At 43.6% G+C, this 14,193-nt stretch overlaps 1 protein-coding gene across 2 annotated transcripts in view; it reads right to left on the bottom strand.

The window, feature by feature from the left end:
* GRAP2 (GRB2 related adaptor protein 2) overlaps nucleotides 1-13,378 on the bottom strand; it is a 29,026-nt gene extending 15,648 nt beyond the window's left edge. Inside the window, exons 1-2 of one of the 2 annotated variants that reach the window (XM_033163026.1) lie at nucleotides 13,303-13,378; nucleotides 1,967-2,052 (exon numbers count right to left, since the gene is read on the bottom strand). In XM_033163026.1, the coding sequence (XP_033018917.1) occupies nucleotides 1,967-2,044 (78 nt within the window). In that variant the 5' untranslated portion in view covers nucleotides 2,045-2,052; nucleotides 13,303-13,378. Of the gene's footprint in view, nucleotides 1-1,966; nucleotides 2,121-13,302 lie in introns of those variants that run through there. The other variant, XM_033163025.1, reaches the window with a different exon arrangement.
* Between the last annotated feature and the right edge of the window lie 815 nt (nucleotides 13,379-14,193).

Here is a 14,193-nt window from a genome sequence, read left to right as displayed (position 1 = left end):
CCAATGCCTGAGCTAAGGTCTCCCTACACCTGAATCTTAATAAAGTTGTGGCCAATTTTAATCCCACAGCACGTTGTCTTGTGTCATTATTCCGCTCAGGGGTCGCATGGGGTTTGGGGGACTCCGCCTGTCCACGCAAAAAAGAGAGAGGGGGAGCAGCATAGGTTCATTTCCCACACTGCAAAACCACTTTGCAAAGGTGCCCACTTGGCAAGTAGTATCCTGCTCTGCAATGTAGTTAGCATAATAATTAATCCATCCCTGTAGCAAATGAACCAGACTTCAAAGGTAGGCAATGCAGTCACAAGAAAAAAGGAAACAAAGCAAGTAATTTGAAAGGACAATCATAGACCGTATAGGTATCAAGCGCTCTTGCAGAAAAGCAGCCACTGTGGGAGCAAAACATGCATTCTGAAGAAGTAAAACTACGAGGAGGACACAGAGGTATTAGAGGAAATGCTCGTTAGTTTTGCCCAAATTCCTGCAGACTTGTTCGGATGGTGGAGGGATCTGGATGTGTCTGTGATGAAAGATTTCTGCTTTGAAGCTCTTACAGGGGGCTTAAGGAACTGTGAGAGAGTTTTTTTAATGGGCTGCTTTGCTTTTAGTGGTCTGCACCAGGAAAATACAAACCCTTACATTTAAATAACAGGGTGGATAACAGCCAAAAAAAGCCCCCCTGATTCATAGAGCAATGCCTGCATTAGATCCTATAGATCAGGCATGTCCAACAGGCAGATCATGATCTACCGGTAGATCACTGGACATCTGCAGTAGATCACTGGTAGATCATTGGCTCCCCCCAAAGAAGCTGAACAACTGTGGCTCCCCTAAAAAAAAAGCTCAACATTTTACCTCCTCCCTGAAAAACTCAACAACTTTGACCCGAACCCCCCCCCCAAATAGGCCTTCCTCCTTACTAAAAAAAACGCTCAGCAACTTTGACCTGAACCCCCCAAAAGGGGGTAGATCACTGCCAGTTTTTAACTCTGTAAATGAATACGGTATATTCATCATAGAAATTCTCACTTTATTTTTTCTCTTCACAGAAATAACTGCAACGTAATCATCTGGTGAACCTTAGCGATGGCACCTCATGCCAAACTACCAAAAATATGTGTGGCTAGGAACCAGCCAGATTAGCTATGCCAGTGGCTGAACTAAATATCACTTAAAATAAATGCAGCTGTTTGTCTTCCCATGGGCCAATGCTCAAATGGTAAAAATACTAAAGGCGACCTCTGTCTAATGCTTACTTTCCTGGAAAGAGGTATCTGGAGCAATCAATTTCTCTGGTGCATGGCTTCTGATCATTTTTCTAAAGAAGGGGTTGCAGTGTGAGGAGATAGGTTTCCTCCTGTCAGTGGGCCTCACACTTCCTGCCTCTTTCATCTTCTCCACATCAGGGCTGTGACCCATTATCACTTTTCAAAAACAGCCTGATACTTGGTATGTACATTTTGTGTGAAATAGAGATATTTCACAGTTAGGTTACTGTTCCAGAGGACAGCCTTCCCACAACCTGGTTGGATTATATATCCCATTAGCCCCAGCCAACATTGCCAAGGGTCAGAGGGGATGGGAGTTGTAGTACAAAACATTTGGAGGGCATCAGGTTGGGGGAGGCAGTCATAGGATTTGAAGAACATTGGTAAACAAGACCCCCCCCCACCCATATTGTCCCAAATGATCTTCCATTGTTTGTGACTGCTTAATGTCCTTGTAGGTGCTACTTTGAGTCTTTGTTCTTCTTCATCATCTTTGAAATGCAGATTTAAATTTTGGACTAAGGAGGATTTTCTTTTTACTATGCAACCTGGGAATTATCAGTGAACCACTAATCTACCAGTGCCAGTTGTGGGTTTGCTGATTTATGGGATGGATGGTTAATACAAGCACATAAGCATTGAGCAGAACTTACAGTGTTGAGAGAAAACATTTGGGTGAAACCTTGGTTTGCACTTACCTTCAGAACATCCCCAGCCCGGAAACTCAGTTCATCCTCTCCTGTTGCATTGAAGTCAAATTTTGCAGTAGCTTCCATATTGTCTCCTGTGAAGGGATCGATGGTAAAGCTTAGTATAGTATTAATATCTGTTTTGTGGAACTGTACTGAACACAGGAAAGCTTGTTACGGCCCCTTTCCTCAGGGGATCTTTGGATGAGCTTGCTCTATAAGTATTTCCCCACTTGGACAGGTTTCCCTAGACCAGGGGTCGGCAAACTTACCCGGCCTTGGGCTGGTTCCTCTGGCGCTGATAACGCGGTGGGGCGGGGCAGCGCGCACCCATACGCACGTGCACTTGCTTTTTCTGGCACACTTCTGGGTCGGCACAGCACGCACAAGCTATTTCCAGTGCTCCGCCGACCCAGAAGTGCACCGGAAATAGCTTGTGCTCATGCACACGGGCCTCCGCAGACCCGGAAGTGCACCAGAAATTATGCTTGCGCATGCGCAAAAGCTATTTCCGGTGCCGCGCCGACCCGGAGATGGGCAGCCGCACTGCGCCACACTGGTAAGAGTGGGCGTCGTGCATTGTTGCGGGCCGCATAATTGGTTCACACGGGCTGCATACAGCCCACGGACCTTAGTTTGGGGACCTCTGCCCTAGACAAAGACACATGAGAACAGAAGCAGCAAAGCAGGCTGGGAAGTGCTGGGACTGCACAATCATTCGGGCCTACTAAAGTTATTCAGGCCTAACTGCTAACTGCTGAGTCACTCTGACGTGTGACTCATTCTCCTTAAAAGTAGTAACCATTTTCACTCTGTGTCAGTAAGTTCTCAGTAAGATTTCTGTTAAATAGTGGGGAAGATGGATGAAGACACAGCTCTTAAAATTACCAGCTCTTTATTTCAGCTCTGAGTCCTGGACTGAACAACAGCTTAGCCGACTTGCTTATATTTTACTAAGTAATTTGCAACAGTAACAAACTCCCTCTAGCTACCCAATCCGTGAGCGGCACTCTCAATCCTTCATTTGCATGTTGTACAGCAGAGTGAGAACTGCAGCCACGGTGGCCAGAATGAGTACTGCAGTCAAACTTAATACATAACAATTTCAGTCAGAGTCTGTCTGCCTCAGTTGTGAGCAGAGTCACTATGTAATCTCAGTCAAACTGTTTGGAACCATGTTGCTTATGAACTTTAGTTTAACTCAGTAAAGCTTTTATTCTTTCACTGAAAAACTCTGCGTTATTAATTTACGCTGCGCGACATGTTATGCCACTATGGACACCAGCATAATCGAGTCACAATCCTAAACTCAACTCAACCTGTAACAGGGTCAATAGTGCAATTAGCCAAAGTCAGAAAAGCTAAGCATCGTCACACTGAAATACATTCCCACAGCCTTCCCCATCATCAAATCAATCATTATCTTGGGCAGCAGCAGTATCCCTGCAGGAAAGGCACTATCAGTCAACATGCACCAGATGATTCCATTTATGTCTTCCAGCCTAATATACAAATACACACACCCTCTGCAAAATGCACAAACAAGTGGCCAGAAAGAGACACCAGTGCTTCCTTATGTACATAGTGTTGCATATGGAGAAACCATATGCTTCTCAAAAGGCCTGTACATGCTTAAAACACTTGTCTCCAAGAGAAGGATCAGCTGGGGTTTCAGCTGAACCAGAAAGAGGCAGCCCAGACCACAGTGTGAAAATGGCTTTGATATCCTCTGAGATTAAAAACAATTGTTGAGAAATATAAAGACAAGGGGCAGGTTATCAATTCTCAAAAATGTCAGAATCAGAGATGGAAAAGCCTGTGACCCTGCAGATGATGTTGTACTACAACTCCCACCCTCCACAGCCAGCATGGCCAATGGTCAGGAATGATAATTCAGCGACTTCTGGAGAATCACAGGTTTCCCATCCCTGCTGCAATGATGTCAAAATACCTGCAGGTGCACATGAGTTCTACAAGAACTCCATTTTGGCATCAAATAGATATATTTACATAGTGGAGCAGTGCTGAACCTGTGGACCTCCAGATGTTGCTGGACTCCAGCTCCCATCAGCTCTGATCATTGACCATGCTGGTTGGGAAAAATGGAAGTTGGAGTCTAACAATATTTGGCTGGTCAGAGGTCCCCCAGTTTCCACTGTGGAAGACGACACCAATATGAATACTGTACAGTGGTACCTTGGTTCTCAAACTTAATCCGTTCCGTAAGTCTGTTCCAAAACCAAAGCATTCCAAAACCAAGGCATGCTCTCCCATAGAAAGTAATGCAAAATGGATTAATCCATTCCAGACGTTTAAAAACAACACCTAAATCAGCAACCTGGCATGAATTTTACTACCTAACAAGACCATTGATTCATAAAATGAAAGCAATAAACAATGTACCGCAGTTACACAATCAATCCATCAGTAGCTGAACTGGGTTCCACACAGTCACAAAAACAAAAAGAGCCTCAAAAACAAAAATGCTAAATAAAGTGCAAAAACAGACAGACCTCAGCGTAAAACAGAAGCGTGGCACTCAAATCATCAGCTTAACACTCAAAATGGAGCACGTTCAGCTTCCAAAAAAAGTTTGCAAACCGGAACACTTCCGGGTTTGCAGTGTTTGGGTTCCAAGTTGCTTGAATACCAAGGCACTTGAGAACCAATGTACCACTGTACACTATTGTGTATCTGCATTCAGATGGATCAAATATACAGAACTTGAACATACCTCAGCTGAATGCACTAGGGTCTGATTGTGCTGCAGACAAAAAGGCTTGTTTTTACATTTGCAACTGATGATGCTAGGATAAAGGACAGGAAAGCTCCCCTTACCATTTCCTGCTAGCAGGGTTGTGATATGATCTGAAAAGACTATCGATGTGACAGTCCCTTTACCTCAATCTGCTGCTCTTCCCTGCTCAAGCTGCCAAGAGCAAGGCAGGAAGTGGCTCACTTTATAGTGCATGTGAGAGGCTGTACCATGAACAAAAACTGAGAAATAGATAACATGGCCCTTGCAAAAATCTACAGAATGTGCTTCATTACCCATAATTCTTTGTTATCACATTGTGCTCATACTTTTTCTTTTTTTAAAATAGAACTTCATGAAACAAACACATAAAAACTAAACCAAACGAAACCAAACCAAGGTTGGCGTGGTATGTTACATTCACAAGAAGAAATAATAATGCTGGGTTTCCAGATATTTTTTATGATGATACAGATACGCAAGTAGAGAGTACTGTCAGAAGAAATGAGAGAACACATGACTGGCGTATTGTGTTCATTCTCCAAATGTTGTTGGATTACAACTCTGAACAGCCCAAGTCAGAATGGCCAATGTTTGGGGGTAATATATATTTTCCAAAAACCATATTCCAAAAACACAATATAATCGGAGTCTGGAAATCATTCATGGATTCATTTGTTCATTTTCTGCCATCTGACTCCTCTATGCAACCCCCATGTGTAGGTTCTAAACATGATAGAGCATGGGAAATTTACATACAGATGAACCAACTTGCCTTGGGATACATGACTCATACCTAAATATGGGAACACTAGAAGGGGTCAACAGCCATTTATAATGTGCTGTAAATTATAAGAACCAACATGCGGGAGACAAAACACCATAGCAGGCTTGTGAGGTGAGGTGAGGTGCATGTGTAATGAGGCATGACAATTTTGAAGAAGTTTGGTGCTCATTTTTGTGATTTATAATGGAAGAATGGAAAATACTGGGCCTTCAAGACATCCATTCTGGAGAGATTTACTAAAATTAAAACAGAACACTCGCCTAGGATGAGAGCACCATACAGGAACCTCTCTCTTTGTTCTGTTGTGGGTTGATGAATATTTATTATGCAATTTACTGGAAACTTCAATAAAATGACATTTGCAAAAACAAAAGAAAAACACCTTTAAGGCTGCAGTCCTATATATGCTTACCTGGAGTGAGTCCCATTGAACTCAGTGAATCTTACTTCTGAGTACACATGGAGAGAACTGCATTAGTATTAGCTGCTTTTTTTTTCTTTCTTTCTTCGGGTTACATTGTTTTTATCTTTCTGCTCTGCTCCCATCTTGCTGGTTGTTGCTTAAAATTTGCTTTTTACTTATTTCACCGTTTTTACCAGTGTAAGCTGCCTTGAGGTTTCGTTTTTACAGTAAAGAAACCTCAAGGAGCGCCCCCCCCCTCCAACTGCTGCTAAATTACATGAACACCATAAACCCAACTCACGAGATCTATCTGCTGAGAAGAAAGGGTGTTGGTGGGTGGGACTCGTCTATGTAGACGTCAAAGCATATTAAAGTTGCTTTGTGTGAATTTGTGTGTGTGTGCACTGACACATACCCATGCATGAGTCAGAGGCTTACTCCTGTGCTCTACCACATGTAGAAGCTACATGTCAAGGCCATTTATGAACCAGCCCAAAGTCCCCTAGCAAGGAGCAAGGGCATAGCTGGGGGGGGGGCAGCTGCACCCCCTAAGTAAATAAATAAAGAGACTTAACTAAAAGTAGAAATAATCAGAATATTTGAAACTGAAATGCTCGCTTGGGTGATGTTGTGGTGCATTCTAGCGACGCAACCTGATTGAGCGATAGGCATGGCTTCCGCAAACTGACCTATCACGTCGCAGGTTCTGGAACAGGACAGGTAGGTGTCCTGCCTCCCGCCCACCACTAAAATAAATCCTGGCTACTCCCATGGCAACACGTTCCATCACTGCCTCTCACAGCCGAAGTAAAATATGCTAGTGAGGAAGGCACAAGCGTTATGTGAAGGGGAGGGGGGGGGAGGAACCTCATCACTTTTAAAGTAATGGTCCACTGGAGACACATCACTGAGAGTTATCACCTGTCATTCCTAAACAGAAAAAGGATCTTCTTCACACACTTCCTCCTGGGTGTCTTTTGGCACTTTCTGTTTCCTTGTTGCTTATTTTAGATGAATTTGAATTCATGTGACTGAACACGAGACAGGCAGAATGGAGGCCAGGTGTCTGGCAGCCAACACCCAGATTAGCTGGCACAATGTGACCTTGTTGTCCAGCATTCTGTTTAGGCTGCAGTTCCTGGGACGTACATGCCGTGTTGCTGTACAGCCTTATAGCTTGATCTGCCTGAGTGGCAGTAGCTCCTGCAGCCTCTTAAGAATTTGCCAGTAAGGCAGATCCAGAGGGTTGGGGAGGTCATTTAGCTCAATCCAGTGCTTCATCTGTCACTGTCGGTTTCCTCGCTCCCTCCCCGATTAGCCCATGAAATCCAACGCTGCCAACAAAGAGTGCAGACTGGAGAGAGCCTTCGAAAGCTAAGAGCTATGTAGAATAAAGAAGTTACAGATGTTGATTTACGATCAGTCAAATAAAAGTAGTACTGTACACAGAAGTGGCAACAAGCTTGGAGGGGTGGGAGTTTTAAAACTTTATATCCGCAAAATGGAGATTTATTAAATTCTGTCAATGATTAGAATCATACCATGCATAGGACTTGTTTTTATATCATTCTGGAAACTTTTATATCATGGATACAAGTACACTTACTCATTTTGTACAGAAAATGTAAACATAGCTTACAATTGGCAATGATGTATCTTACCACAATCCACTATTAAGAGTTTTCTCCATTAAATAACGATTTCCAGAAGAGTAGCTGTGTTAATCTGGTGTAGCAAATATGGCTTGCAGCACCATGAAAACAGTAATATATAGCTGCATAGTTGAACTTCCTGATAAATTATAATCCCTCAATTTCATGTTGGACACTACAGTATTAACGGAGCAATTCAACCCTGCTTTTGCATCCTTCACCCAGCCCCTCCTAGTCTCCCTAAAACCCTGCTGGTCCCCACCTGCAGAGGGATGCAGCTTCACTCCATTGGCACAGAATTCCCTTCTGCCCACCACACGTGCAGGTAGGTGCAGGTCTGAGCTGGCCTGGGACACACTGGATCCCAAGCTGACCCTGATGTGATCACATGACCGCATCAGGAACAATCCAAGCTCAATCACTGTGCCAGCTCCAGTTTGGCATCAATTTGCCAGCAGGCCCACAGATATGGTGGTGGCACTGCCTGCTCTATAAAGACCCATTGGGCTATGGGGGATTGGATGGCTCCCTAAACAGCTAACTGCCCTTATGTTACATCTGTAATAGGTATGGACTATCCTGGTTTCTGATAGCCCCAAAATCCTGGTCTTAAATTCCCTGCTGGGTTGAATAAATAAAATGCTAGGGAATCTTCACATAAGCGCGTAACATTCCTAATGAGAGAGAAAGCATATTGGAAATTTACAGCTTTATGAGAAATCTTTTTGCATGGATGTATCTTAAATGAAACGAATAATGTATGAATATAAATCTACATTTCCCGCCTGCTTCTTGCTGCAACTGCACTTTTTGTGTACCAATACTAATTTTCTGTGCCTAATTACAAACCAGTAGCTCATGCACATGTGCTTGTATATATGGTTATGTTATTGGTCCCTGCAAACTGCACTGCAGAGAAGTTTATCCCTGCACGGTTACAGCCTCTGTCCACCTATCTGCATACCCTCCAACATTTCTCAGATGAAAATAGGGACATCCTAAGGAAAAGTGGGACATTCCGGGATCAAATCAGAAACCGGGATGGCTTGTCTAAATCAGGGATGTCCCTGGAAAATAGGGACACTTGGAGGCTCTGTATTTGCACCGCAGGTACAGGAGATGGTAGGGGCATGTATGGGTCACAGACCGATATGCTTGAAGCAACAACCTTGTCTGGCATTCCCATGTCACACCATTCATTATCCATCAAGAAGCTTGTATACCAAGATAGCCTTCCCTATCCTGGGGGCCTCTGATTGCATTGGACTGCAACACCTGGTGGGAGTTATAGTCCAAATCATCTGGAGGGCCCTGGTTAAGGAAAGTTGTGCTAAGGCATCAAAACAAGCACATGGGAAACTCACATGAAGATATGTGTCAGTAATAATTCTCTGGTCATTTATCCTTCCTCTTCATCTCTTGCCTGTAAAACGGCGCAAAGGCTTATAGTTTAAGACAATTACGCAGTCAGAAAGAAAGGATTTTTATTACATCTTGAGGAGCTGGCTATACTGTATATTCAAAAACTCTTCGCAGGCTAAAAGAGCTATCATAAACTTGTTGAAAAGGCTGTTCTCAGGATAGGAGTGCATTGGCTTGCTGGCTGATGAATGAGTCAAGAACACCATTGTCTAGTGATTTCTTTGATCACTACTGGCTCTTCGGGTGCACTGGGACACTCGGTATGCGTGCGTGTATGTGAGTGTATGAAATCATGTGCAGCGTTCTCCGAGTGATCAAGGGGAAGATGAGGAGCATGGATGAGTTGTTTGCTTTAAAGGTGGCCATTGTGGCAGAGACAGTAACATTGCAAAAGTACTGATGACTGGCTTTAACTAAAACTATGAATGCATCAACATTCCTTCCCGTTCCAGTGTGTGCTCCCACTAAGCTGGTTGAAGCCCTGCTAATATGATATTAGCCAATGGATCTTTCTTCAAAGCAATTTCCATTTGATCTGAAAACATACGCCGCTGTTAAGCTGAGGTGTGTACATTTGAGATAGCCATTGCACATGCACAGATTACAGCTTCATGAATACAGGTTTGTGGGACAGGGGGAGGGGGTTTAGAGGTGCAGAGAAACTGAACAGATAATGTGCATTAGGTGAAGGCTTCCCCACCCACTCTCTGGTGTGTACAACAACTGCAGATGGGACTTGAAACACAGTGGGGAAGAGCGGTGGCCCTCCTGCATTTTAAGCCATTACATGCAACATTAGCCACAATCCCCATCTTTCCTGTAATTTCTTACGAATTAATGTGTTTTTATGTGCTTTCCTCCAAACCAGCTTAAACTGGTACTGAGAACAAGAATGACCTAGCTGTCATTAATGTGAACAGCGTGAGACTCTCAATCTCAGGGTCACGGGTTCCAGCCCCACTTTGGGTGAAAGATTCCTGTGTTGCAGGGGGTTGGACTAGATGACCCTTGTTTGTCCCTTCCAACTCTACAATTCTACGAAAACACAGCCTTAGCATAAGTAGAATCTTTTATTTGAGGAGCCTAGTGGCAGTATAACTAACCTTTCTTGAATAAAAATAAGTTTGAAAAATAACTCCCTGTAGGGATTACAGGTTTTAAAGATGCATTTTGGAAAGAAAGGGGAGTGAGAGATGGTGAGAGAGAGAGAGAGAGAGAGAGATCTTGTGGAGGGCGGGATACAAATAAAAGTTGTTTATTATTATTATTATTTCAACCTCCAAAAAGATATGATAGTTGAGGTGGGATCCCTTAAAAGGAGCAGCATTTAGGAAGCGTAAAAGGACGACTCTTGCTTGTTTTCATTTTCACCGATTCCAACTTCAGTGAGAGACTGAGACAGAGCCCTCCTGAAACAACCGAACAGATGGATTAAATGTGGTTGCTGTTATTTTTTATTGCCATGGGCTGGATTTACAAGTGGCTGAAATATCATTTATGCTATTCAGCTTGGCCTGAAATATTGTGCTAATACCAGCACCTAAAGCTCTTCTTCAGCTTACTTCACTGCTCCTGACTAGTAATTTTGCCCCCTAAATATTTCCTTGTGGATCTCAAAGAGCAGTACTGGATTCTTCTTGATTGCCCCCCCCCCAATGGTTTGTTCTTCTCTATGCATATGCAACAGAGTTCCACCCTGACATTTGTGAGGTTTCCTTTCCTCTTGCTTTCGTCTTTACTTACGTTCCTCAAGGACCTTTTATCCACCCAAGATTATATCAAAGGCCCTTTCACACTGTGAATGAAATCCTGCCTTTTCCTATGCTGAGTCTCACATACATTTCTGCAACCTATCAAAGTTAACTGTTTGATTCTATGCAACATATAGCTCTGTAAAGGAAGCTTCTGTTGTTGTTATTATACACACCCAGCCATCATTTACAATAGTCAATTACCTATCTCCCCGCTGAGTCCTGTGGGGAAAGCCTTTGCCTGTGCAGTTCTCAACAGATTACAGTCACTTGCTGACAGTGTATCCCGAGTCACAATGAGGCTTTAGAGCTCAGAGATCAACAGTTGACATGATTTTCCTCACTGCGTCAGCTGCAGGAGAAATGCTGATATGCCCCTTGTACATTCCCTTCACAGACCTGACAAAGGCCTTTGACCTTGTCAGCCAAAAAGGATTATTCTCAATAAAATAGGATGCCCACCTCAGCTCTACAATATAGTGTCCTTCCATGAGAACATGCCTAGCGCTGTCCAGTATGACAGGTCATCCTTGGATGGCTTCCCTATAAAGAGTGGTGTGAAACAGGGCTATGTTCACACCCCAATTCCCCTTGGCATATTCTCCTCCCTGTTGCTCTCCTATGCCTTCAGCTCAACTGAAGAGTGTCTTCCAAGGAGTGATCGGGTTCTGTTCAATCTAGCCATCTCCATGCCTGTACAAAAGTGTGGTGGGTCCTTATCTGAGAGATGTTTGCAGATGATGCAGCCTTGACACCACACTCCAAGGAGTTGGTTCTTACCATCAACCTGATGAAGACCAACATCCTTGGTCAGGACATCACCAGTACTCCGTGCATCAGCATTGGTGACCACACGCCTGAGGTACTAGGCAATTTGTCTACCTGGGCTCTACCAAAACCAGCAAACTTCTCCATCAAGACTGAGCTGAACAAGCGTATTGGCAAGGAGCATAAAGGTATGGGAGAATGTGATACTAATGACCAATATCAAGATAAAGGTCTACTGATGAAGCAATTGTTGCTCCCCTCCCACAAAGCAGTAGCTTTACACCAGCTGAGGGAGCAACCATGTTTTGCATGGCTGAGTCCAACCTTTCCCAAAATTCTAGATGTTGCAACCAAACAAATTCCAAGTTTCATTAAAAGGAGAAGAGTCTTAAAGGTCAATTGAGAGACAGCACCGCCAAATACTGTACTTGCATATCTGGTTAATTGAGGTCCATGCCAGCCAGTCTATTGCACAGAGCAAAAGGCCATGTCAGGGGTTGTTCTATGCATCATTAAAAGCATCAGCGTTTTGCCAGGTCAGTTTGATACATGTTCTCAATGTATTATCAGTCTGAAGCTACATTAATTTTCATGACCTGGGAATTACCTGGAATAGAGCACCTCCTACCAGACCCAAACGAGCTCTTTTCTGTTTGGTACCAGTGATTGGATCTATTGCCTATTGAGCATCCCAATGAGAGTTACTGTGAACTGCTCATTAGCCCAGCCACCTGGCAATGTAATAAGCTGGATAATTTCCTATACAGCTGCAAACACCATCTCATGACAAAGCCCCCTTTATTCAATCCATGAAGCAAAATTGATTTCTGTTTCATATATACAAAGGAAAACAACCAGTAATGCATTGTGGGCAAACACCCACTATTTTTTTAATTGATTATTTTTAAGTTCACCTTTCATATAGTTTTGTGCAGTTGTACAAAACTGGTTTTATACCACACCTGCAACTATATTACAGGCTCGCTACACTTTATGGTGGCACAATGTGTCAGTATCTAGGTTGTGTTGAAATTCTATAACCTAAGGGTGGGAGGGTTTGAAAGCAAATATGCAACAGGCAGGAGCTGCTTTCCATACCAGTACTTTCCCTCCCAAACTACCTCCCCCCAAGTCTACTTTCTCTTAGATTACTAGTCTCAAAAACCCACTGGGGAAAAAAAAAACCTGTGGAGGAGAGATTTCAAAGAGAAAGTGAGGGCAGAGAAAGAATTCTGTGCCCTCTTTCTTCCAGCATTAAGTATTAACACCCTTCCGATTTTATAGAAATTCACCAGCAACCTGCCTCCTAATACAGGATATGCCACCATCACATCCAGTTAGTGCCTGAGCTACTTTCGTTTAACAATGGGAGCAAATTTACACTTATGCGATTGAGAACAAGGGATAGCCATACACTTTTGAATTTAAGAGTGGATTACTTATAAGATTAACTTCAACAAACAAGATCGAACAATTAAACCAGTAGATGTAAATGAGTATTTACAAGGCCTTTCATTTTGTGATAATACTTTAAAAAACAAACCGACCCAAAGATGTTTGGAGATGAGATCCAGACCTTTATCAGAGGACTTACACAGATGATTGTTACCAATACAGCAACGCTGGCTCAGATCCCCAGAAATCAGAACTTCAACACACACACACCATCCTGTGGTACCTGGCAGCAAGACCCACTGGAGTGCACAGTTCTATAGCAGATGGTAGCACACAGTCCGGCAGACCAACAGGCCCAAAGCCCCAGCAGGCCAAGTTCCCACCTCTGCAACTGATCCAAAGATCAGGGTACCTGGAGGTCAGTCCTGCACACACACAGCCCCAAACAGCTCTCTGGAACATCCAAGCCATGATCCAATCAACCTGGGCAGTTGAGCAAGCACAGCCCCTCAGTTCAGCTTCCCTTTTGTACTTTGCCTGCTGATTGCAGCATCTGGACTTGACGATGCAGGGGACCCTCACCTGTTCTGAGCCTACTTCAGATGAAGAATCACATACCTCCACCCAAAGCTAATAAGCCCCACCTGGCTAGCTAGGGAACTGGGGTCGAGGCCCTTGCCTGCCTCAGCTTCCTAGAACACCCCTCCCGCTGCTCCCTATGCCTCAGAACCCACCATGTTTGTGGAGACATGGGCCCCTTTGGCTCTGGGTCCTGCTGCTCTGGTTCCTGTGCATTGACCCCCATCCCCTCACCACCCTCTGTCACCCTATGAGCACTTCCTACACCAACCTCTCCTCCCCCATCCTCAGCTTGCCCCAGTATGTCCCAGTCCCAGCTACACCCTTTAGTAGGATTTCTCTTCCTCCTCCCTGCCATCCTGTCAGTTCATCACACACGTCATTTTGAAATGGTTGAGACTCCTGTTACACAACTGAGTTTCTTTCTTTTTTTAAAGAATATTTTATATACAAAACAGGAATAGAAATATCTCACAAAGGCAGCACTTTCTGAGTAACGATTCTACCGTCTTTGATTTCTTGACAAATTCTTTGTGTCAGGAAGGAAAGTCATTTGTGTGTTTGTGTATCTTTTTAACCCTTTTGGTTTTCTGTCTTGAAATGTAAAATAGCTATTAAAAAAATTAAAGTGAATTTTGAGAGGAACAAGAGTGTAAGTTTCCCCCAGCTCAGGTTGCTTTAGTTAACATTTGAGGTTAATTGGAATTTGGCCCTCAAGCTCTCT

This window comes from Lacerta agilis, chromosome 10 (genome assembly GCF_009819535.1).
Source record: "Lacerta agilis isolate rLacAgi1 chromosome 10, rLacAgi1.pri, whole genome shotgun sequence".
NCBI lineage: Eukaryota > Metazoa > Chordata > Lepidosauria > Squamata > Lacertidae > Lacerta > Lacerta agilis.
The sequence above is the reverse complement of the archived record's forward strand: the minus strand, read 5'-3'. Positions and strand labels throughout refer to the sequence as shown.